This window comes from Gossypium raimondii, chromosome 11 (genome assembly GCF_025698545.1).
Source record: "Gossypium raimondii isolate GPD5lz chromosome 11, ASM2569854v1, whole genome shotgun sequence".
Taxonomy (NCBI): domain Eukaryota; kingdom Viridiplantae; phylum Streptophyta; class Magnoliopsida; order Malvales; family Malvaceae; genus Gossypium; species Gossypium raimondii.
In genome coordinates, this window is record NC_068575.1 from 11075455 (window position 1) to 11097752 (window position 22298).

Sequence of the window (22298 nt, forward strand, 5' to 3'; positions counted from 1 at the left end):
CTTCCTTTCATCTCTTCTTTCTTTCTTTGTTAGATCATAAGACAGCATAAAAGGTATATCACTAATTATATATTTAGTGAATTTTTCCATGAATCATTAAAACCACCTCCATTTTCATTGCAATTCATTTCTTTTTCACATATTCGAATATTTTCAATTAATTGTTTTGGATCATTTTATGTCAACAAATGGCTTGAATACCATATTTTTACTACTATGTTGCAGAAGAGGTGAGTTAATGTCATGATTTTAATATCAATTTTCTGTTCCAAGCAAAGAATTGTCTGCATTTTATAAGACTATATGCATTTTCTGTTCCTAGTTCCTTGATAATCAACTAAAAAGGCATAAAATGGTTGAGTGGGAGCTAAAGCTCAACTTCAAAAACATACCTCCATTTTACAAGATTGCTTCTCTTTTTCATGTTGATTTTACTTATGTTTCTAGGTTGGTATGATGTAATTTAGGTGAGGGGATGTTGGTACTTAGAGAATTTATATTACATTTATACATCATCTATCAATTGAAACAGTTGATAACAAAAATATCACCTAATTTTATAAATTACCTATTTCATCCTTATCATTTCAATTAACTTTTGTTTACATAAAGTTATTATTTATATAAAATAAAAGGATCATAAATGTTAAATTGAAAGTTTAAATATATCAAATACTATTTTTTTTAAAGATGATTGCATGAATTAAGTTTATTTTCTGTTTTGGAAGAAAAAGTAAAATTAGTAGATATCATGTTTGTGCCTCAAACTAGGCAATGAGGTAAGCTATAGGTAAATTTTTAATTAAATTGTTCTATTAATTAATTCAATTGAATAATATTTTATTGAGTATTAGTTTAATTGAATAAAGATAATATTAAAATATCGTTAATTTAATAAAAGTACTATGAAAGTCTTTATATCAAAAGTAAAATTATATTTTGCTGTATTTACTTAAAAATGGGTAAATTAATCCATGTACATTAGATAAAAAGAAAAAGTAAACTTATCCTTTCTAATAGAAATTTCATCTTGTGTGGCTGACAAAATAACTAAACAATTACACGTAACGTGCCACATGAACCTCATTTTGATGTTCAAAAGTCAATTTAACAGCAAAAATGAATAAAATTTTATCAGAAAAATAAATTACCTTCTAATGTAAAATACAACACAAATTTATCAATCTTTTGAGTATAACGAACAAAATGCAATTCAACTGTTAATATTATCTCTCTTATTCCACCAATATTATATGAAATGCAATGAAATGGGGGTGCTTTCGGCTGGGAAGTGCGAAAGCAAGAATGGTTCTTGGCTTCATGCCATGCCATGTGCTATGCAAATTCTCGTACTCAGCATTATTTTTTTAATTTTTGTGCATCATCCTTGAACCTTGAGTTTTTTTTCATATGTATACACATGTAAATCGAAATCTGAGAAAAAAAAACAATTACAAATGCTAAAATCCAAACCCTTTCATCCACCTAACACCCTCTTGAAAGTTCCATAAATGAATCAACTAAACTGGGGGGGTAACGTTTTCATGAGTTTTGGCATGCTTCTTGGCTTACCTTTAAAATAATTCCAAGTGCAGCGGTGAAATTCAATGGCAGTCTGCAGAAGGAACACAAATGGCAGCAAATCAAACATTCTTTAAAAAATATGAAAACATGATGGAATGTGCATTGAATTTTGCACAAAACAGCATCTTTCAAGGCATTACTACATGTAAGACTACTGTTTTTCAGTATTCACATTTGCAGAAGTAAGAAACGAAAGCATCATGAGACTTAAAACTAACTAGATCGATAAAAAGTTCGATCACAGTCGTTGCTCCGTAAGTTCCAAATGCTCATTTAGGTATATTTCCATCTTTACTGGCATAGCTGCAGAGAATTTAAACCATGGATTTCATGCAAACCTTTCATCTACAACATGAGCAAATGTCAGAAGTAATGATAAAGTCCGAAACAGTTGTATTGGCATAAATTTTTAAGACTATGAATGTGAATGATTTCGTTATGACGGAACAATGTAAAAGATGTTAGCATATTATACACAGATCTCTAATAAAATGAAACTAGAATCCAGTTTCTTGAAGTAACGTTTTTGAATTTGTCCTCCAGCAGCAAGAATCTTAAGAAATCGGGTTTTTGAATTTGTCCTCCAGCTACAAGAATCTTAAGCTTTGGCTGATGGATTAACTTGAAAGTATACAACGAGGGCTGCACAGTCATCATCCTCATCCTATTACAATCTATTAAGGTAAAGAAAGGAATTAAATCAAGTTAAAGGCAAAAGATCAGCATGATGTCCATAAAAAGGCTGGTTTTCTAAACAGTCAAAGGATTCTAGAGTTTTAGCAAACATCAAGGACCCTCGTCACATGGATTCACATGATGATGACATTGTTAATGAACACCTTAGTAATTTCACCTAGTTACTTGCACAACATTCTAATGGCAAAGCAGTGAGAGTGGTGGAACCCACGTTGGATTTAATAATTAATTTTTTTTATTAAAATAACCTTCAACTAAAGCCAAACAAGAAATAGCTATTCCTTTATCTACCCTAGTTGTCTTTCTAAGTGTAGTTTTACCAATGTTTGCAGCCCTGGCTCTTCTTAAAAGTTGAACAAGGTAATTAAACTATAATACTTTTAAGAGGGAATCCGGAAAATCGATATTATGGAAATGTGGTCCACCCAAATAAAGCCTAATCTGTATAATTGCAAACGATTAATTTATTTATTGATAATGGAGAATCATGCATCAGCAATTGAAATTTGAGAGCAAGTTCACTTTCCAGGTCTAAAATGCTGAATTATTTTATTCGTTGCATGTACCTGCCGTGGGGTACATAGCGTTCTCAGCGAATTAGGTGCCATTTGACCTAACTTTCAAAAGGTTGCACCTCCTATCCGGTTAGATAATCTCAAATTATTTCGATTTTCCAATCAAATAACACCACGTTCATCCCATTGATGGCCATTTTAACATAGTCTACTAAAGCAGGAGTACTTTAATGCACTCACTTGTTTCTGTTCCCTGATGAATCATTATTTGTGATGCAATCCTTAAATTATAAAATGGTCACCAGCTACCAACATTCGTCTCCTGAAGGGAACTTGCAAACTAGAAAAGCAAGTTAAAACTAAAGAAGAGTCTACTCAAAGTAAGAGCCAAACGTGACAACCGCTCACCAAGTTACAACCTGTCATTTTTATTGAACAGCAATCTTCAGTATCCGTACACGGCTGGAAGATTCAAATAAATGATTCATCAACTCCTCGTGTATGGAGGCCAAAGATTGCTGCTAAACAAAAACAGAAAATGAAAGGAAAGAAAGGACTGCGGTTATGATTTTATCCAGACGTCTTCAACTAATGTACAAAACAAGGGGACGGCTATAATTTTTGTAGTTACTAGCATTCTCTGGATGTTAAATGAGTCATTTATGTTTTTCTCCAAAGTTTCTAATTATAGTTTTAATTAGAGGGTTGCACGATGGGACCCATATATTTGTATGAATTCAATGATGGGATCAGATCATGTTGGAGTATGCAATGTGAAGGTACTTTCATATTCACTTCCTACAATATTCTTTCCATCTATAGCTCAATACAGTCCGAATTTTGAAGTCAATAACTATGAAGTTGTTTTCTCTCCCCTACTGTTGATTACTTCAGCAGATTATGGATCACTAAATCCTGATACATGGATGATTATGCAGCAGGGGGATGCCAAACCTTAAGGCACTAGAGAGGCTATCACATATATGTAAAACTAATATTTGATAACCGTCATAATAATTAACTTTTCATGGTCCATATCTGAGAAGTAGGAGGAAGGCCTTTTTAATTCGGTGACCGACTATCGGTTTATGAGGCATAAATGTTCTTTTCAATCCTATTATGCACATCAGCAATTAAGCTAGATTAATTTAATTTTCATTTGTTAGTATTTAGGGTGCTATATGGCAAGTCTACAACAGATAAATATCCATTTTGTCTTGATCTTAATGTTTAGCAGTTTTCTCAATTAAAACTTAGAAAAGTCAAAAAGGAAGTTTATATGGCTCTTCAATCCCGGATTTTAAACCTTAGGAAGCTACATGTGTTGCATGCAGCCATACAATCTTCATTTAAATACCATCTCACTTCCATTAGAAATACAAAGAAAAGAGAGACTAACAATTAATTAAAACAAAACAAAAACTAATATTTTACAGTAATAAGCAGGTTTCCTTCAAGATATATATATTTATACTGGAACTTCCACAGAACTGAATCAAAACCATCATATTGGAACAATAATGGCATATTAAACCTTTCCAACGTCTGCACAAGTAAAGGATGGGATTTCAATCTTTTGCTCTTGCAGTCTCCAAATTACTGTTGGTTGATAAGCTGGAATTGTGGAGCTCTGCTTATCATTATGCATGCCGGAAATAATTGAATGCAGGCAGAAGGGGGAGTGGGGGACCATTAACATATATATCAAAAAGTAAGGGGGCATACTGATATTTTTCCATTTTCTGTAAATTTACAATAAAAGATAGAGTGCAGAAATGGACAATTGTAGAAGAAGACAAAAGATGGGCTATTTGTATCAATTTCAAGGAAAAGGGTCCCACTACAGAAACCAGATCTAGTTGACAATCTGACTGATTAAGATTTTGCCTACCACATGTATCATGATGTGAACATCTTAGCTACTAGAACCCCTAAAATTCCGCCTGGATTTTGGGGTTAGCCTGAACACTGTCCAATGCTTCTTTGAGTTTGCCATGTACATTTCTAAACTTAGCATTCATACGTTTCTCTTTCAAGTTTAAACAACATATGCAAAAAGAATCCATGGTCAAAACTTAAGAGAGGCGTTATGCACACAACACAAAAATAAATGCATGGGACAAGACTACGCGCAACATATTAAAGACTTCATTCAATTATTGACATCAGGACTCCAGATGCATGCATAGAGAGATGGTGGCAAGTTGACCTAATCTCATGAATGATACAAGATATGAATGCCCCATCACCCCCTCCCCTGCATATATGCATTTTCTTTTGAGGGAAGAGAGTGATGGGACATTCATATCTTGTTTTGTGCATGAAACTAAGGTTAACTTGCCACATTCTCTATATGCATTCATCTTGAGTCTTGACATGTCAATAATGAAAGTGAAGTATTTAATATGAGTGAACTGCTACAAAGAAAGGGAGACAATATTTTTGTTGGTTGGGAACATTTAATATTTTCTACATTTTCATTTGTTTTCAGTATTAAAAACATTTAATAACGTTGACCTAAACATTAAAATAATTAACCAGTGAGACTATTATAATTTAACAGTTTTTATGGTTACAGAAGCAACATGCTGAAGAAAGAAACCACTGAAAGCTAGACCAAGAGAGAAACCATGATCAAATGGAAGCATTACCAGTAAGTAGCATACCCTGCCAAATCCTATATATAGAGGAATGCCGAGTTTTCTGCACTCATTTCCACAATTTAGCAAGAAGTTTATTCACACACAACCTGTGATGATTCAAGCGCAACATATATTCTGATGCTAATTTTATGAAAGTATTTATCTTTCCCATTCGCTTGCTAGATGTGAAAGAGAATTCTACACGGTGTGCCTGCTCCAAAAATTACTTGACCGACCTCCAAAGGTAGCCAGCATTTGCTAACCTATTTCTTAACAATGTGAGTCGTAAACGGCATGGCCAGCGGATCTAAGTAAACGAAAACTGGAAGGCCTCCTGGATTATTGGTCAGGGGCCTTTGAATATACAAACGATGAGTGAGAAACAAACCAAATTCAATTCTGCATCACCATATGCATGCATCTACATAGTTGAAGATGATTGCATGTATATATGCAGTATGCTACATGCGAAGGTCTAAGCTTAGCATTCACTAACCTATTCTATCTTGACGGATATTCAAGAGGAACGATCAAGATTAGGGTTATTGAAATGATTATGACAGTACATATATGTGTCCAAGGCCCTAAAATCGGACTTGTCTGGACCAAGGACTTATTTAGTTGACATAAATTAACAGTACAAAACATTAGTTCTATGATACGCTGTAGGTCCAAATAACTTCCATCTTTTGTTCTTCTCCATGCGATCGGACTGAATGATACCATTCCGCAGGCTTAGAGGTGTCGTAACTATTTAGGATGTCTTATGGGAAAAATGATTATTGAATATCAATTTTCCATTCATTGTACAATGTCCTCTACATGAAATTGTAAGTCGACCATCAGCAATTTCCTTTTGCTGGCATTCTGATAAGAGAAAAATCTGTCACCGTAAGCTATATGGAGAGAAAAATATGCACATCTAGTCATTCACCGAAAAAAAGAAGCCCTCTTCCAACCGTACCTTAAGTAGTGCTGCTGACCTATAAATTTATATGGGCTTCTGGAATTTACCGTGTACCCATACTCTTTGCATGCTCTTCCCGTTTCGGCGATTCACTGACTTCACACAACAATATTCAATCTCTAGCTGCAAGTGCAAATAATTTAACATTCAACACCACTAGCAGTCAAATTAACCGCAAACTTCTTTAGGGTTTCTATCTTCAGATATGACAAAGTAGTTATAAAATATAAATCTATAAATTCCGAGAAGGTTTCGTTCTCTCTTTGATGTAAAGGGTCAGCCAAACCACACACAAATGCGCTAGAAACCATTCCAGAGTGAGATTTATGCAGTAAAAGTCAAACCAATGGTGGTGAAGCAACTTATATCTTACGCACAAATCCAGGTTATAAGAAGTACAAACTTAAATTTTTTCCCAATACCCAATTTTGTACCTCGATGAAGCCAGCACAATTGAAGAGATTTTTGACAGTATCTAAACAGAAAAAATATGAACGGGTGCCATCTGAACGCATGTATTCCCTGAACCCAACTCTTTGGTCCGGTTCAAATCTCAGCATTGTCATATCATAGAGACCTGGATTCCATCAAACTGAAACTTTTGTAAACTGATTCTGGAAACAACCTTTTATTCTTTTCAAAAGCACTAAATTTAGCTAGAAATACAAGGTCTGATGAAAAACTACAGTCAAGCATTTTACAATAACTGAAAGCAGTAGCATTGTGATTTGTTGATTAATACCATAGTCCCTAAATAAGAGCATGCCGCCCGGTTTTAAGACAGAAAAACACTCTCGCAGGGCTGTTGGCATTATTTGGAGCGGTACTGCCGATAGAGTGAATATCTGACACATTATGTAGCAAAGAAAACATATCAAAATCCATATATAGTAGACTCAATAGTATTTTATATCTATTTTTCATATAGTATAATAATTTCAGGATAATGCTTTTTTTTTTTTTTTTTGGGGGAGGGGATGAATATTGCAGAAAAAAAAAGGGACTTGCAAAGGAAAGGAAATTGGAAAATCAATGCAGTTCGCAGCTATTTGAAATTCTAGAAGAACAAAACCTAAGTCGCATTCTACCACCACTACCTAAACCATGTATTCAATTTGTAGACTAACCATGACACTCTGTACCAAAACACGTCAATCTAGCACCAATTTAAACAAGAGGTGAAGAATACACTCAACCACTTCTAAATGATGGCATGCCTTGTTTTCCAGGCTAGTTTCCTGTTACGCATCCTGAAGCACTATCTTCACTTTAGAAGCTTACACTCTTACCTTTCCAGCATAGCAGGTTACAATCCTCTTTCATTTTTTCCCCATCGTTTACTAATAATTATTGGATGTTGTACCTAATAATGTGGTTTAGGGGAGAAAACAGCAGTAAACAAGAGAACTAGGGTTGTAAAACTAGTTAGGAAGAAGTTGGAACTCTAAAGAACCTAGGGTTTAAAAAAACCTCTAGTTTCTTTATACTAATTCAGAAAATAATAATGCTATAACTGTAAATCTGTTACAGCATATTTATAATAGCTCTCTTGCAAGAAAAGTTACTGGACTTTTTTACAAATAAAGTTTACAAATAAAGTTTTACTCTTAACCCTAGATTTAACCCTCAAGAAAAACAATATAAATAATAAAGCTTCTGCATCATTCTCCCTGGCTTGGAAAATTCAGCTCCGGCATAAATGGACCAGCTCTTTGTAGTGCTTCATGATTAATAACTTTGTTGGTTCAACCTGTGCCCTTTTGTCTTGTTCATTCTTTAATTTGAAATCCAGCTCCAAACATTGCTTTTGAAGTAACTCCAAATCCCACTGTATTTGAGTAAATCTCTCTTTCAAACAAAACAACTTGCTGCATGTTCTCACAGTTCTCTCTAGTGGTTTCAAGTTCCACTTCCAAATCCTTGAACTATGTTGCAAGGAATTGTCTAACTGCAACTTCTTCATTCAACATTGATATAAGATCTCCCATGTCTGTTTTTGCTGTAGTGAGTCTCCTATCTATATTTCCAGCTCTACACTTCTCTATGTCCGTCACAAACAGTATCAAGGGACTGCCTTTTCTTTCATTCAATGCAACCTCAAAAGGTTCGTTAACAACTAGCTTGTCAATTGCACCTCCAAAACTATCCGAGCACAATGAATTAGCAGCACAGAAGAAACCAGGATCTTCTTCACAAAGATCACCAAGGTCATTGCTCTAGAGAATAGATCTGTCATACTTGACCCCAAATTTTGAGGAACCATTTGCTTCAAAAGCAAGGACTACTTTGCTCCGAACACCAGTCGTTGGCCTCCTTAAAGTAGTTGTGGAGAGGAAAGTCCAAAAGGTGATGTGGTACCTACAAACTTAACAGTATCACCTTTCTTAAATGTATAGTTTTAGATGGAGAAGTAGATACTTCCAGCTTTGGCATAGCATGGGAGCTCAGTGAAGAACCACCTGTTGTATCAGCTTCCACACTGGAAGTCGGTTTATTTTGCTGCAAAAGAGCAGTTTGTGCTGTTCTTTTCGCATATATAGATGCCCTTTCAACTCTTGAAGATTTTTTTACACTATCAGCTTCGATTCATGTTGATCCAGATCCTAAATAAGCTATAGCATAATAGCTTAGATCCATATAAGCATCTAATGTTGGAACAAGCTGTGATGCAAATATTCTTCCCTAATAATCATGATCGATAACATCTTCATTAACGACAATAAAACGTATTACATCCTCTCTTTTCCATCCCGAAGAATTGTAGATCACAACAATCAAGTTCCAAGAGACAGGTCAGTTTTTGATACAGGCCAGTAAGTTATACTCAGAAGTGGACAATGCCGGAAATTGGTGGTTGAGTTTCTAATGGATGACTTCAAATCAGTTAAGCAAGCAAGTGAAGATGAAACAGCATATACAGGCATATATTGCTCCAAGTCTCGTTCCCATAATGCCAAATCGAATCTTCTTTAAGCTTCAGCCATGTTCCCTTTTGGCTTTGTTCCCTAACCTAACTTCATTGTCGTCTTCTCTAATAAAAGCAGCCCGAATAACAACACAAATTCCACCCCCTTGTTTAGTTTGAAGTTGGAATATTGAAGAACAACGGAAACTCACATCTTGAAAAATACAGAAGTATTGCCGCTGCCAAACTGCAACGAGTCTCTTAATTGAAATGATTGTAAATACTCCTTAGGAGCAAGCATGAAAAAAATTAAACCCCATTCTTGTGGATAACCAAAATTATCTGTCCATGTAGAAGTTCAATTGGATCATTAATTTTGCAAACATGAAAGAAATCGAAATCCTATAAGAAGTGTCCACAATAGTAAAAACTTTTGTCTTGCATCATCTTTTGTAAGATGTTCCATTGAAAGGTAACAAGAAAACATCCAATTCCCAATCTCATCTTGTTCAAGTAATTGTAATTTGTCTCTTAAGATATTTGCGTAGGAGAGTATTCCAGTCGATGCACAATTCAAGGCTACCAACAAATCCAATCTCAGGTAAGATCTGTAGTGTAGACAATTGCACGGCATCATCTCTTCCAGCAGGATAATAGCCCACAATGTAATCATGTTTTTAATTGAAAATAAGAAAGTTGTACAAACATTGGATCCTTTACAGCATCATCTGACTCCCAAAATAGCCTCATTTTAAATATGATTTTGTATTGTAATGCTTCCCCTTTATTTTGATCCTTGGCTACCTTGACTTCCACCTGCTGGTCACCAATATATTTATTATCTAACACAATGTATTCCTCATTCTTACCTCTTTCATGAATTTCATCCACCAGCAACTGATCTTCTCTAGAAACCACTAGAACTCTATTTTCACAAACAGCTTTCAGGTTGAGTGCAAGTAATTCCCCCCCCCCCTTCACACAATAACTTGTCTTCAAGTTTTCCTGTCAGTTTTCTTTACTCCAGAATCATCATCTGACGTTGTGTCCTTTGACATACTAGGAGATTTCCAATTTGCTTCCAATCGTCCCCCTTCTTTTGAGATTGTGGTTGTCATTCTTTAAACAACCGCAGGCTTTCCTTCTTCACTTTCCTCAGGATACACATCATAAATAAGATATAATAGATCATACTCTTGCTCTTCCACATGCATCTTGTCAAGAAAATCAGCACCTTTAACATCAATTCCACCCTCGCTTAGTTCAAAGGCATGCACCAATCAATCCTTCAGTCCGCCTCATACCGCAAGGTTGGCAGCTCCTATGTCATGAAAGGGGTTTTCTTCGTCATTGAAATCAGATTAATCAGTGAGACTACCTTCCAGTATGTCAAACTGGTTGTCGGTAGCTTACAGAATCTCCATCAGGGTTCCACTTCTTTCTATCACAGCCAAGCATAAACTGCAAGCGAAAATTCTTCAATCGCATGACGTATTGTAGCTAATTTCATTTCTCAACACTGATTCCTCTTCCTCGATCTCTAATGCATCCAACCATGGCTTAAAAGCAAATACTAATATAATCCCTAGGATCTAATTAGGCTCTAATGCCAAAATTGATGTGGTTTAGTGAAGAAAACAATAGCAAACAAGAGAATTAGGATTTATGACTGTAAAACTAGTTAGAAGTTGGAACTCTAAAAAACTTGGGGTTTAAAAAAAACATTCAGCTTCCTTTATATTAATTCAAAATAATAATAATAATAATAATAATAATAATAATAATAATAATAATAATAATAATAATAATAATGCTATGGCTGTAAATTTGTTACAGCATATTTGCAATAGACTTTTTAAAAGTAAAGTTACTAGACATTCTTGCAACTAAAATTTTACTCTCAACCCTAGACTTAACCCTGAAGAAAACTAATATATCTAAAACTTGAAAACTATATATTATAAAACAAACTAAAATGAAACTGAAAATAATAAAATATTGATGATAAAGCACCTGCATCACCTAATCACCGTGATAACTTTCAAGCATGAACTATGCAGTAAATTATTTTCCTTCATTTCCAAGAAAATTAAGATTTCTATTAACATTGCCTATCAAGGAATTCATGAAATATAATATGCATACCAAGGTAACAAAGTCTACACCACCAACGCAACAGCTTCTTTCTTCCATTGACCATGAAACAGTTTCAAGGGTTCTTTCTTCTCCAACATCTGGGAAGAAAAAGCGAGATATTAAGTCCATGATATAAGAAAAGCCAATAATTGGAAGCAAAGCAATGTAAGACACAGGAAAGATAGCTACCTGAAACACAAATTTGGTCCTTTTGTCCAAGATTTTCTCTGCAATTAGCACAAGCCAACCACTTTGGAAATCCAGTTGTTGCAAAATCACAATAGAATGGCCAGAAACGATTCTCAACTGATGCTACATTACTAGCAGCTACGAACTCTTTAGCTCTCTGTAGGGTCTCATTGCTACAATCGCATGCATATAGAATAATTTTCTCGTTGCCACTGGAAAAATGTATTGAAGGTATAAGTACAAGAAACGAAAATTCAACATTATTTGATATTACTTTCCATCTACAATTTCTCAATACTTCAATATTAATCTTCACAACAAAAGCTCAAAGAAAACAATCTCAACTTTCATAAGTATTAACCAAAGTTCTCTTAGGCTCTTACCCTGAATAATGATATAAACTTTTGCAGAATATAGTTCACTTCTAAATGGATGGTAGAACAAAACCAAAGTGATTAATTAAGATTAGCAGCTACCTAAGACGAAACAAGTTAAAAGTAGACAATATTAGTCCGTTGTTAAATCCATAGTTTCAACAATATTCGAAAACCATTAACCTTTCTTTAATATAATAACTAAAGAAAACCAATGCTTTTCTCATATCATCAACACAACAAAACATCATTTTTCACTGCACTAGACAGTTAAGAATATAGTACAACTATCAAATTTTATTCAAATTATAACAACCAAAAAAAATTAAAAACGAAGATAATTTAGGGGTTACCGCAATATAGGAAGGGCAGAACTGCCATTTCCACACCCAACCTCCAAAACCTTACAACCATCTCCACAAGAAACCAGCTCTGGAAATTCTTTCAACAAGTACCTCCTCTCCTGTATCAAACATAGTACCCATTTAAGCTTACGCAACAAAGAACTAAAAAGCAACAGAATACCCAGAAAAAGAATGAAGGAAAGATTGGATTTTTTTTTTTTGGGGGGGGGTTATAGACAAACCTTGAAGAATTTGCCAGAAGAGTGTTGAATGTGGAAACTTTGCCATGCTTTTATGGGATCTTTTGAAAGTTGTTGTTCTGGTTGTGGGGATACAAAAGGGAGAAAATGGTAGTTAAGAGAAGGGTCGTTTTCTATTTCTTGTCGAAGTGTGTCCCATTTGAAGTCTTTGGAATGGTACTCTGAAGCTTCAGCCGCCGATGCACTCATTTTTTTGTCTTCGAAAATATCTAGTCGGATCAAAGTTTTGAGTTCTCAAACCACCGGTCCCAAATTAAATGTTCGCACAGCCCAACTTGGGCCCTCTGCAATTCAATTATCTTTCTTTAGGTTACAAGTAAAAAAGAGAACATTAACTAAACTCGGATTTCATATGAACCATCATGCTCGGTTTATGTTTGTCACCAAAAAAGAAAAGAAAAACATGCTGGGTTGATGGTCTCAAATGCACTGTTCGCTACCAGCCCAACCTGGACCCCTTAAAATTTCTTTCTATAGATTATAAACCAATAATCCTACATATTATCAACTTTAAACTTGAAGAATTTTAAGTTCGAATCCACATTATATTACGCAGGTTGGAACTCGAATTTGATATCTCCAAATTATACACACACATAATATAAGAAAATAATTATTTAATAAATATATTTATTAAAAATTTATATACAAATTAAATAAAGCTTCAATTGAAAGGATAAAGTTTAATATTTAAAACTTAATGTTAAATATTAACACAGTGTATTTTGTTGATTTATAAAAGACAATATTCTCATAGTAATATAATTTACTTACAAAGGAATAACTTTTATTTTATTGATGTTAAGTTGAATCGTGACATCAATTCAACCAAAAATTTTAGTATTGCATTATTAAAACATTTATTTCTTTTTTTATAAATGTATATGTTAAAATAAATTAATCTATATAATTGTTTGAATCAAACAAGCTAAACCCACACAGATTTAAGAATAAAGTGAATAATTAACTAATAAACCACACATTTCCCACTTTCAACAGGTTTACTTTTAGGTACAGTACTTGGAGAAATGACATTGGTATTCTTACCGGATGTTTTATGTATTTGTATAAATTTAAAGATCCTTTGGGATTGGTTTGAGGGGTTGATGGTACTTGTGTGAACAAATTTGTGGAGGCTGGGGACAGCATGTAGATATGGTAAAAGAATTTTTCTATGGTGGTTTTCAGCATCCTGTCCCTAGAATTTATGCTCCAAAATTGATGCTTCAGCTTCCATGCTCAGATGCCAAGGTTTATAACATTGACAAGTTGTTCTAAAACTGAATCATGAGGACAGAGACTAAAATGCCAAATCTTTTAGCCGTCAAATGCTGTATATGCACCAGTGATAGCATATGAAGTCAGGGTTTCAGAGCACCCATGGATATCACAGTAATGGCTGAAAACAAACAAACATCAACCATTTCTAGATTATATTCAACGGCAGTGATATCACAATAGCATGCATCAATGGGAAAAGAAGGATAGAAGTTGAACATATGAATGATAGCAGCTTGAGAAACCTTCAAAGATATTCCAGGCTCTGAAATTCAATTTATCATCATAGCATGGTACACTGCTGATATACTCTATGAAATAGAAAGAAAAGGAATTGACGGTATACATTAATCTCCATACGTTTTCAGTTTCATAAATCTCACACTAACTTTGATTTTGGTATTAAATAAGTGTACAAGTAATTTTACCCCCAGTCATTCCATGAAATTCTGGTAATGAAGTTCAATGAGCAAAATGGTTAGCAAAATTTAATGCCTACATGTTGGTATACCATGGAATGACAGAATGCAAATGCTATGTTGAAGATCTCTCTGCTCTAACCAGGTGGACGGCAAGCTGTTTAGGAACATGTAAGGAAATCAAATAGGTAACTGATGGCAGAAAACCTGACCGACTACCTCCTCATACCGGCAGGCCAAGTATCAAAAGGCCTGTCCTGCCTTCCCGGGGTTGAATAAGTATACAGTCCCCATTGGCCTAAAGTATAAGCGGCTCCTCAAATCCCTTCCCCTGTCCGTTGCAAAACTCTTTGAAGCTCGTCTGCCATTCCTTGCAATAAAACAGGTTTCTGAAGGATTGCATTCATTCCTATTTGTAGGCATCTCTCCCGCACATGATCCTCAGCACTAGCTGTCAAGGCTATAATCAATGGCCAATTACGGCTGCGAAACTTACGGATCCTCATTGCCACTTCGAATCCGTCCATTTCAGGCATATGAAGATCCAAAACAACAATCCTGAAAGAATTTTCAGCATGACTTACTGCACTGAGGCATTCAAAGCCAGAAGAAACAGCTGTCACTTCACAACCCAGCTTTTCTAGCAGCTTCTTGGTCACAGTCCTGTTTATATCATCGTCATCAGCTAGTAGAACTCGTAGACCTCTGAACCTGGAGTAGGAATTTGATCGCTCAGAGTTTCCAGCTGCGAACATGGTTCTTTGGACATATGACTGGATTTGAAACCTGAGAAGAAGTGTCATACTCTGTGCAAAGCCCACAGAGTTTGTTGATATCCAGACATTACCTTGCATCATCTGCATACACCCAACAAATCATCTACAATTAATACAAGTAATGCAAAGGTCATCATACTTCTATTTACGTAGAAGGAAAGAATGGTTAAAGGACAACAGGTAGAGACAGACAAACACATTATTAACATAAAGAATCAGAAAACAGCTTCAAGCACATCAGCGTAGCTCAAAGAACAATCCCTTTCAAAATTTCTATATACTCTACCATTGACATTAAACTATTTCAAAGAATCGCTATATAAATCCCTTTCTCTATATATGGTGTCAATATTATCAAATGGCATCAGTCGACGAAAAGGAAAGTATGCTCTATTTTCTGTTAATAGAAAGTTGCTTTGTCCTTAAATATGATTGAATGCTAAAGATATCCACAATTGAATTCTTGAGACCATATTATAACTCTAGCTGACCCTAGAGAAAGCTTAAAGGCAAAAGCTACTATTTCACTTGATTTTCTGTATCCAATCCAGACCTTTTAGAGTTACCTAAACCAGATGAAGGGAGCTCGATGAAACAAGCAACTTACCGCAAGGGATCTGAGCAAACAACTCAAGACACTAAATGTACAGAACTTGAAAATCAATTGCACAAACAGCTTAAAAGGCTAAAAGCAGTTGCCACATTCATACAAGAATTTTTATACTGTCTTTGCCATGTCCGCAAATCATGTCCCATGAAAAACTTGGGGGTCAAAATGAAAAACGCAGTAAAATAGCTGGAAATCTTTCACATCTCTTGAAAGATTTCAGCAACAAATGATCATACACAGGCAACACAAATAATCTATTAATTTCATCTCATTGGATGCATGGTTACTTCAAACTCCATGCAAAATGCAGTGGTAGCCAAATCAAGGTATAAAATCAAGAATAGAAAATAGAAAAAGGACTGTAATATTCACCTGCACAAGCTTTTTACACATCGTAAAGTTCAAGCTCTCCTTGATTTCATCCTTATTCCGCTTCTCACTAGAGAAATTTTTGGTTGAGACTGATGCATCAGCCACAGAACTCCCCCCACGAATATCAATTTCAATCTTTAAGTGCAGGTAATTATCTTGTGTGCTTGATCTCCATACATTTATTTTGTCCTTATCCTGGCTACCAACATCCTGTAGAACCCGGAATAAGACGGTTTCTCCTCCACTATTGATATCCAGTAGATAGCCAACCATATGCAAAATCACTTGAAAAGTCCTTTTCTCATCACCAATCACTTGGTCAGGCAAAGAGCTCTGAACACCAACTTCAAAATCAAAGCCTTTATAGACAGATAAACATTTGGCAAGGCAACAAGCTTCTTTAATCATGGAATGTAAGCTAAAAGGTCTCATATCTAGCAGGAACCTTCCATTATCTTTCGCTGAAATCTCCATCACGTCATTTATCAAAGTTGAAAGGACACTGCTTGTTTTAACCAATGTGTCAACAATAGTCTTCTGCTTGAAGTTCATGTTTTCATCTTGAAACACTGAAAGTAAGCCTAAAATTGAGTGCATTGGTCTCTTCATACCATTACTCATTACTTTCTGAAAAGAGTTCCTTGCTTGGCTGGCCATCATTGCATTCTTTCTTTCCTGCTGCAACACATGATTTTGCTGACTCAGTTTTTCTCTCATTCGTTGAGATTCTTCAAGAACTGCAGCATGGGATAGAGCTACAGCTACCTGATCAGCAACCACTTCAACAATCTCCATTTCTGGATAGCACCAATTCCTTGAGTTTGCGCTTGGAAGAACCAATACCAGAATGGCATAGCAAGTCTCCACCAATTCTGGTGTTCCCCCTTTAAAATTATAACCTTGAAGCATTGGCATCCTGATTGCTGCAACAGCACCTGCCTCTTCTGATCCAGTACCACTTGCTAGCCCAAGTGCAGAGTCTGGTCTCAGGATTCTCACTCCTTCATTCCCCTTTATCTCCTTCACATCAGGATCACTCATCGGAATAGACTGGTGAAAACTACTCCTTGAAGAACTTGCTTTCAACTCATGAGTCAAGTTCATATGCGTTCCATTCTCATTTGGCATCCACACGGCACAGTTGATCAAATCCAGGGTCTTAGAAAGCTCAACCAAAGTGGTGTACAATATGGTATGCTTATCCAAGGATTTCCTGATTTCCTGTGTTAACATACGAACATGAGAACCGGCTTCCTTCTTCCTTTTCATCATGTCCACCTCTTGATCTAACTCCAATACATTTTGCCTCAAGAAAATCTCCCTCACTTTTACTTTGAGCAAGAGAGGGATCAGAGTTAATAGTGTTATAGCAGTGGCACATGAGACAAGGGCGGTGAGCAATTTGGCAATGGTGAGGGACAGCATCAATTGGAATGAGTGGGGACCATAATAAGTCCATCCATTGAGAAGATGAGTCAATCCACAAAGCACTATAAAGGCTATGAACTGAACAAGGACCCATTTGAAGGGGACGTTCGAACAACTAATGAAGTAAAGCAGTTCAATAGGTATCGAAAAATAAGCCACAGCAATGAAGAAATCACTCACCTTCTGGCACTCTAAAATGCTATGTACACTCCAAAGGCCCTCATCATCACAGTTACAACTCGCTAACTCATTATCAGTGCCAGAAACCAAGACCACAAAAAGAGAAATCAACAAGCCAAGAGCTACTGCTCTTAACATTGCCCCCTCAGGTGACTACCGGTTCAATCCATACAAGTAAAATGTCAAACTTCCCACACCCCCAATATATAAAATTTAGTACTCAACCAAATATAGTAAAGGCAACTCCTTTAACTACAGCTAAAAGCTTTAGTATTCATTTCCTGAAGCCAATTCCTTTGCAAACACAATAAAATCCCATATGCCACAATCCAAGATCTAAAACTACACAGCTTCTTCTATGCCAGCAAGTAACATCATTTTCCTAGATTTCAAGATCTAAAACACCCCCACCTGCTCTAAACTCAAGAATTTCCTTTCTGTTCAGCCCCGACAATCAAGAAGTAGTTTTTGAAATCCCTCCAAGATTTTATTATATAGCCACAAGGAAAAAGAAGAAAGAAATCGAGAAAAAAAAGATGATCTTTTTATACACTTGCGACTTTCTTCAATTGAATAACAAAAACTTCGAGAAAACCAACAACAAGAATCAAAGGTCAACCTTTTTGTTCACCTCTCTCAAAAGCAAGATGGAAACAGCAAGGAAAAAGAATCAAAGAGCAAAGTTAAAAAGAACAAACCTTTGGCAGAAAAAAAAGCACCACCAATCTCAATCAACACCAATATTATATATATAGCTTTCAACTTCCCAAGTGAAAATAACCACTACCCATTTTACCAAGTCTGCACTTTTCCCCAGATCCAATCAAGAAAAAATCAAATACCCCACTTTTTTTTTTTGCTTTTGCTTTTTCTTTTTCGGCAAAATCAAAAAATGAACACTCTAAAAAAAGGTCTTGTTTAGAGAAACCCCTTAGCAGATGGTTTTAAGACTGAAAAAATAAAATCTCTCTCTTGGCACTTTAGATTGAAAGAAATGTTTAGAAAAACCGACTTGAAGGACAAGGACACGGTAAGAGAGAGGACTTGTCTTAAAGTTAATTAAAGAAAATAATAGCAACAACGAAGAAAAACACAACCCCAAAAAGAAAAAAGAAATGAAAGGAGCTTAAAAAAGTAAGGGACCCCCACAAAGACCAAAGTTCTATGTTAAGAGAACCTAGACACCCTTTCTTCCCCAGTCACATAATAAAATCATTATTTTTAGATTTTTTTAATCACTAGTATTGTCTAATACTTAACTGTTGAGATTTTTTTTTTAATGTGTCACTTGTATCTGCTAAAATAATCTTATTTTTATTATAATACTTTTTTATTAAAAATATATATAATTTACTTAACTTCCAAGAAAGATTTAAAATATATCTTATAATGTCAAGTATTTGTGTACTTACGTTTTATTATCCGATTTACGAATTTCATTTGATATTTTGAAGAATTTCAATAGAAACAAGAAAGGGATAAAGAAGAAGAACAGTATATGTATTCTTTTTCCTCTGTATGTTCCTCAATTTTATTCTCAAATTTAATCGGGCGGTGAATAACACTAGATGATTTGGTGACATGTCAATATTGACAGTTGGAGCCTTCTTGGTGAGGGCAGTTACTGATGAGAGTTAGAGAGACACAGCGGGTTAACTCAGAGCGAGTTGAAGGATGAAACACTAAGCACGTGACGCACGTGAGGCTGATATAAGCGTGAATGTATAAAAAACTCTATAATTGGATATTTTTTAGATCTAAAACACACCTAACATATTATTATTATTATTATTATTATTATTATTATTTGATACAAAATCAATTAGACCGTGTCTAAATATATATACTTAACATCTTCTATCATTATTTATTGATGGATATCATTCTCCAATAAACTTCACACCGAGTGAAGTGGATCTTCAATAATAACTAAGCATTAACTCTACTTTCGTCCAATTTAACTAAATGATAACTTTATTATTCTCCTTTAAATATATCGAAAGTTAACTTGCTAATCTTTAGAATACCAATAATGTACCAATCTAATTTGGTCCAACACTACTTACTGCTGCTAGAACATTAATATTACTGCTTCTCATTAATATTAGCATTTAATTTTTATTAATTTGAAGCCATTGGACTTTTCTTTTGGCCAACAATTTCCTTTTTATTCCTGCAAATTTTTACTATTTTGATGATTTTATTTTTTGAAAAAAGGTACATGCATAAAATCGATCAATAACCAAAGACCAACTTTAGGGAAAAAATCTTAATTTAAAAGTAGGTTAATTCTTATACTTTGGCAAAATTAAAGACTTAAAGTCATTATTTTAAAAAATAAAAATTAAGTTTTTATTTTTATTTTTTATATTTAAACTTCACAAGTTGATTAGATTACTTTAATATGACGTATATATAGGGGTGAGCATTCGATCGAATCGAATCGAAAATTTTCGAGTTAATCGAGTTTTCGAATCTCATTTTATCATCCTAACTTTATTTGAAGTTTTCTCGAATCGAGTCGAGTGAGATGGAATTCGAATCGAATCGAATCGAATATATTTGTTCGAGTTAAATTTTAAAAAATAATTTTGGGTCCTTGTAACCATTGTCACCCATCGTAATAAAATTTGTCCACCTTAATCAAATTTTTTATTAACTTTCATCACCTCATAATTTATTTATTAATTTTTATATACTAGTTAGCTTATTTGTTTGCTTAGTTGTTTCAATTATCTTGATTCTTGTCACTATGTATTTTGAAATTAAAAATATATTAAATATAAAAATATGATTTTTAATAACAGTTATTTTAAAAATAAAATGTGAAATTGATACTAATATAAAATTTTAACACGAACATTTTATGACATAATTAAGAATTCAATTTTAATATAAATATTCAATATGACTAAACAATTCAATAACATAAATAATATAAAATGTGAAATTTAATTTAATAATATAAATAGTATATATAAATAAAATTATTACTATTTATGTTTAGTGATTTTTTTTTTGGATAATTTTGATTTTTTATTGGAGAGTAAAGGGTGAGAAGTAAAAGTTTTGGGGGAAAATAAAAAGTTTTGGAGAATAAAAGTTTGAGGGAAAGTAAATAGGGGGAGTACAATTTTAGAGGGAAAATATTAAAAAAAATTGGAGGGGGAGGGTTTAGGGTAGATGGGAGGTGGGATGGGAAGAGAATAAAAGTTTTAGGGGAAAAGTGGGAGGGAGTAAAAATTTTGGGGGAAAATAAAAGGTTTTGAGGGTTTTTGGAAGTAAAATTTTGAGAAAAAGTAAATGGAAGAGTAAAATTTTGGTGGGAAATGGATTTTGGGTAGATTGGAGGGTTGGGAGCGGAAGGGAGTAAAAGTTTTGGGGGAAAGTGGGAAGGAGTAAAAGTTTTGAGGGAAAAGTAAAAAAGTTTGGGAGTTTAGGGTAAAAATGTAAAATATTATAGTTTGATATTCGAATTATTCGAGTTATTCGAATTCGAAAACTCAACTCGATTCGAACTCGAAATTCGAAAAAAAATTCAAGTTGATTCGAATAACTCGATTAACTTGAATAACTCTATTCGTTTAACTCGAAATTCGAATTTTTTTTCGATTTTTTCGAGTCGAATCGAGTTTTGCTCACCCCTACCTATATATAGTTAATGAAAAATAAATATGATAAATATTGATGAAAATTACTAATTGTATTAATAATTGAACTAAAAGATGATTAAATAAAAAAATATTAACTTTTGATGTACAAAATTAAATCTTGAGTTTTGTCAAACTACATGCATTAATTACATATTTAAACTTAAAAATGAATTCCCAACCTCCACCTGATGAATCTTACAATTACTAAATAAAATTCTAGGAGGATTTTTTTTCTTTACATAGGAAAGTGAAAATAAGAATCTATCTCCTTATATATATTGTGAAAAAAACTTTTTATTTTAGGAAAAAATCATACTCATATGACACCTTCCCATATAACATATTTTATTTAAGAAAAACCCTACCCATAAACACCTTTCCGTATTAAAGAAAGAATAAGAAAGAGAGAGAGGGGGGGCCTGCATGCATGCATCAATTATTGGAAAAAATATGTTTGATTAAATGCTCTTCGTTAGCACATTTTATTCAGTAAAAAAAAGGGGGTTTTATTAAGGTGATCAAATCAAGTTAGAGGGGTAATCCTCCGTGGCATGCTGCAATCTGCAGTTAAAAATGTCTAAGCAAACCAGAAAATTTTTAGACATAGTTGAGGGATGAAACATAGAGAATCGAGACTAATGTTCTATAAATGAAACAATAAAAATAAATAAATAAATTAGGCAATTGTTTGGTCCCAGAATCTGCATTACATTGCATAAGTCAACTTCTTGAAGATTTGTTTGTTTACTTTGAAACAAACCCCTCTTTCTTTTTCATACCCTTTTAAAAGAACCTGTCAAAGCACAATTATTACATTCACATGCACTGAATGATCTCAGTTTGAGGTAAAATTCAAGATTAGACAAGAGACAAGATCCCAATATCCAACACAATGATTAAGAATGGGGAAGAAAAGAAAGTATTAAGTGTAGTTGTTCTTGCAAGATCAATTGACTTGGGTGCATGAATA

At 34.2% G+C, this 22298-nt stretch overlaps 2 protein-coding genes across 2 annotated transcripts; both read right to left on the minus strand.

Moving 5' to 3' along the window:
* Window positions 1–5745: 5745 nt before the first annotated feature.
* Window positions 5746–13000, minus strand: LOC105804672 (uncharacterized). The gene is made up of 8 exons (XM_052624482.1): window positions 12595–13000; window positions 12362–12471; window positions 11635–11846; window positions 11455–11543; window positions 7147–7249; window positions 6839–6981; window positions 6402–6527; window positions 5746–6304 (listed from the first exon to the last, which is right to left on the minus strand). Exons 1-7 carry the CDS (start codon window positions 12799–12801, stop codon window positions 6429–6431), a joined length of 963 nt encoding a protein of 320 aa, XP_052480442.1. The 5' UTR covers window positions 12802–13000; the 3' UTR covers window positions 5746–6304; window positions 6402–6428.
* A 1126-nt stretch (window positions 13001–14126) lies between these two features.
* LOC105804671 (protein EIN4) lies at window positions 14127–18759 on the minus strand. The gene is made up of 2 exons (XM_052623875.1): window positions 16068–18759; window positions 14127–15166 (listed from the first exon to the last, which is right to left on the minus strand). Exons 1-2 carry the CDS (start codon window positions 17811–17813, stop codon window positions 14627–14629), a joined length of 2286 nt encoding a protein of 761 aa, XP_052479835.1. The 5' UTR covers window positions 17814–18759; the 3' UTR covers window positions 14127–14626.
* Between the last annotated feature and the right edge of the window lie 3539 nt (window positions 18760–22298).

Bases quoted from the DNA above. Each gene is read 5' to 3' on its own strand.
- LOC105804672 (XM_052624482.1), bottom strand. From the start codon at position 12,801: ATGAGTGCATCGGCGGCTGAAGCTTCAGAGTACCATTCCAAAGACTTC. The intron at 12,472-12,594 runs GTTTGTCTATAA...TGTTTGATACAG, and splicing joins CTTCTGGCAAATTCTTCAAG to GAGAGGAGGTACTTGTTGAA. The intron at 11,847-12,361 runs GTAACCCCTAAA...ACATTTTTCCAG, and splicing joins TCTGCCCTTCCTATATTGCG to TGGCAACGAGAAAATTATTC.
- LOC105804671 (XM_052623875.1), bottom strand. From the start codon at position 17,813: ATGTTAAGAGCAGTAGCTCTTGGCTTGTTGATTTCTCTTTTTGTGGTC. The intron at 15,167-16,067 runs GTGAATATTACA...GGGTGTATGCAG, and splicing joins TGTGTAAAAAGCTTGTGCAG to ATGATGCAAGGTAATGTCTG.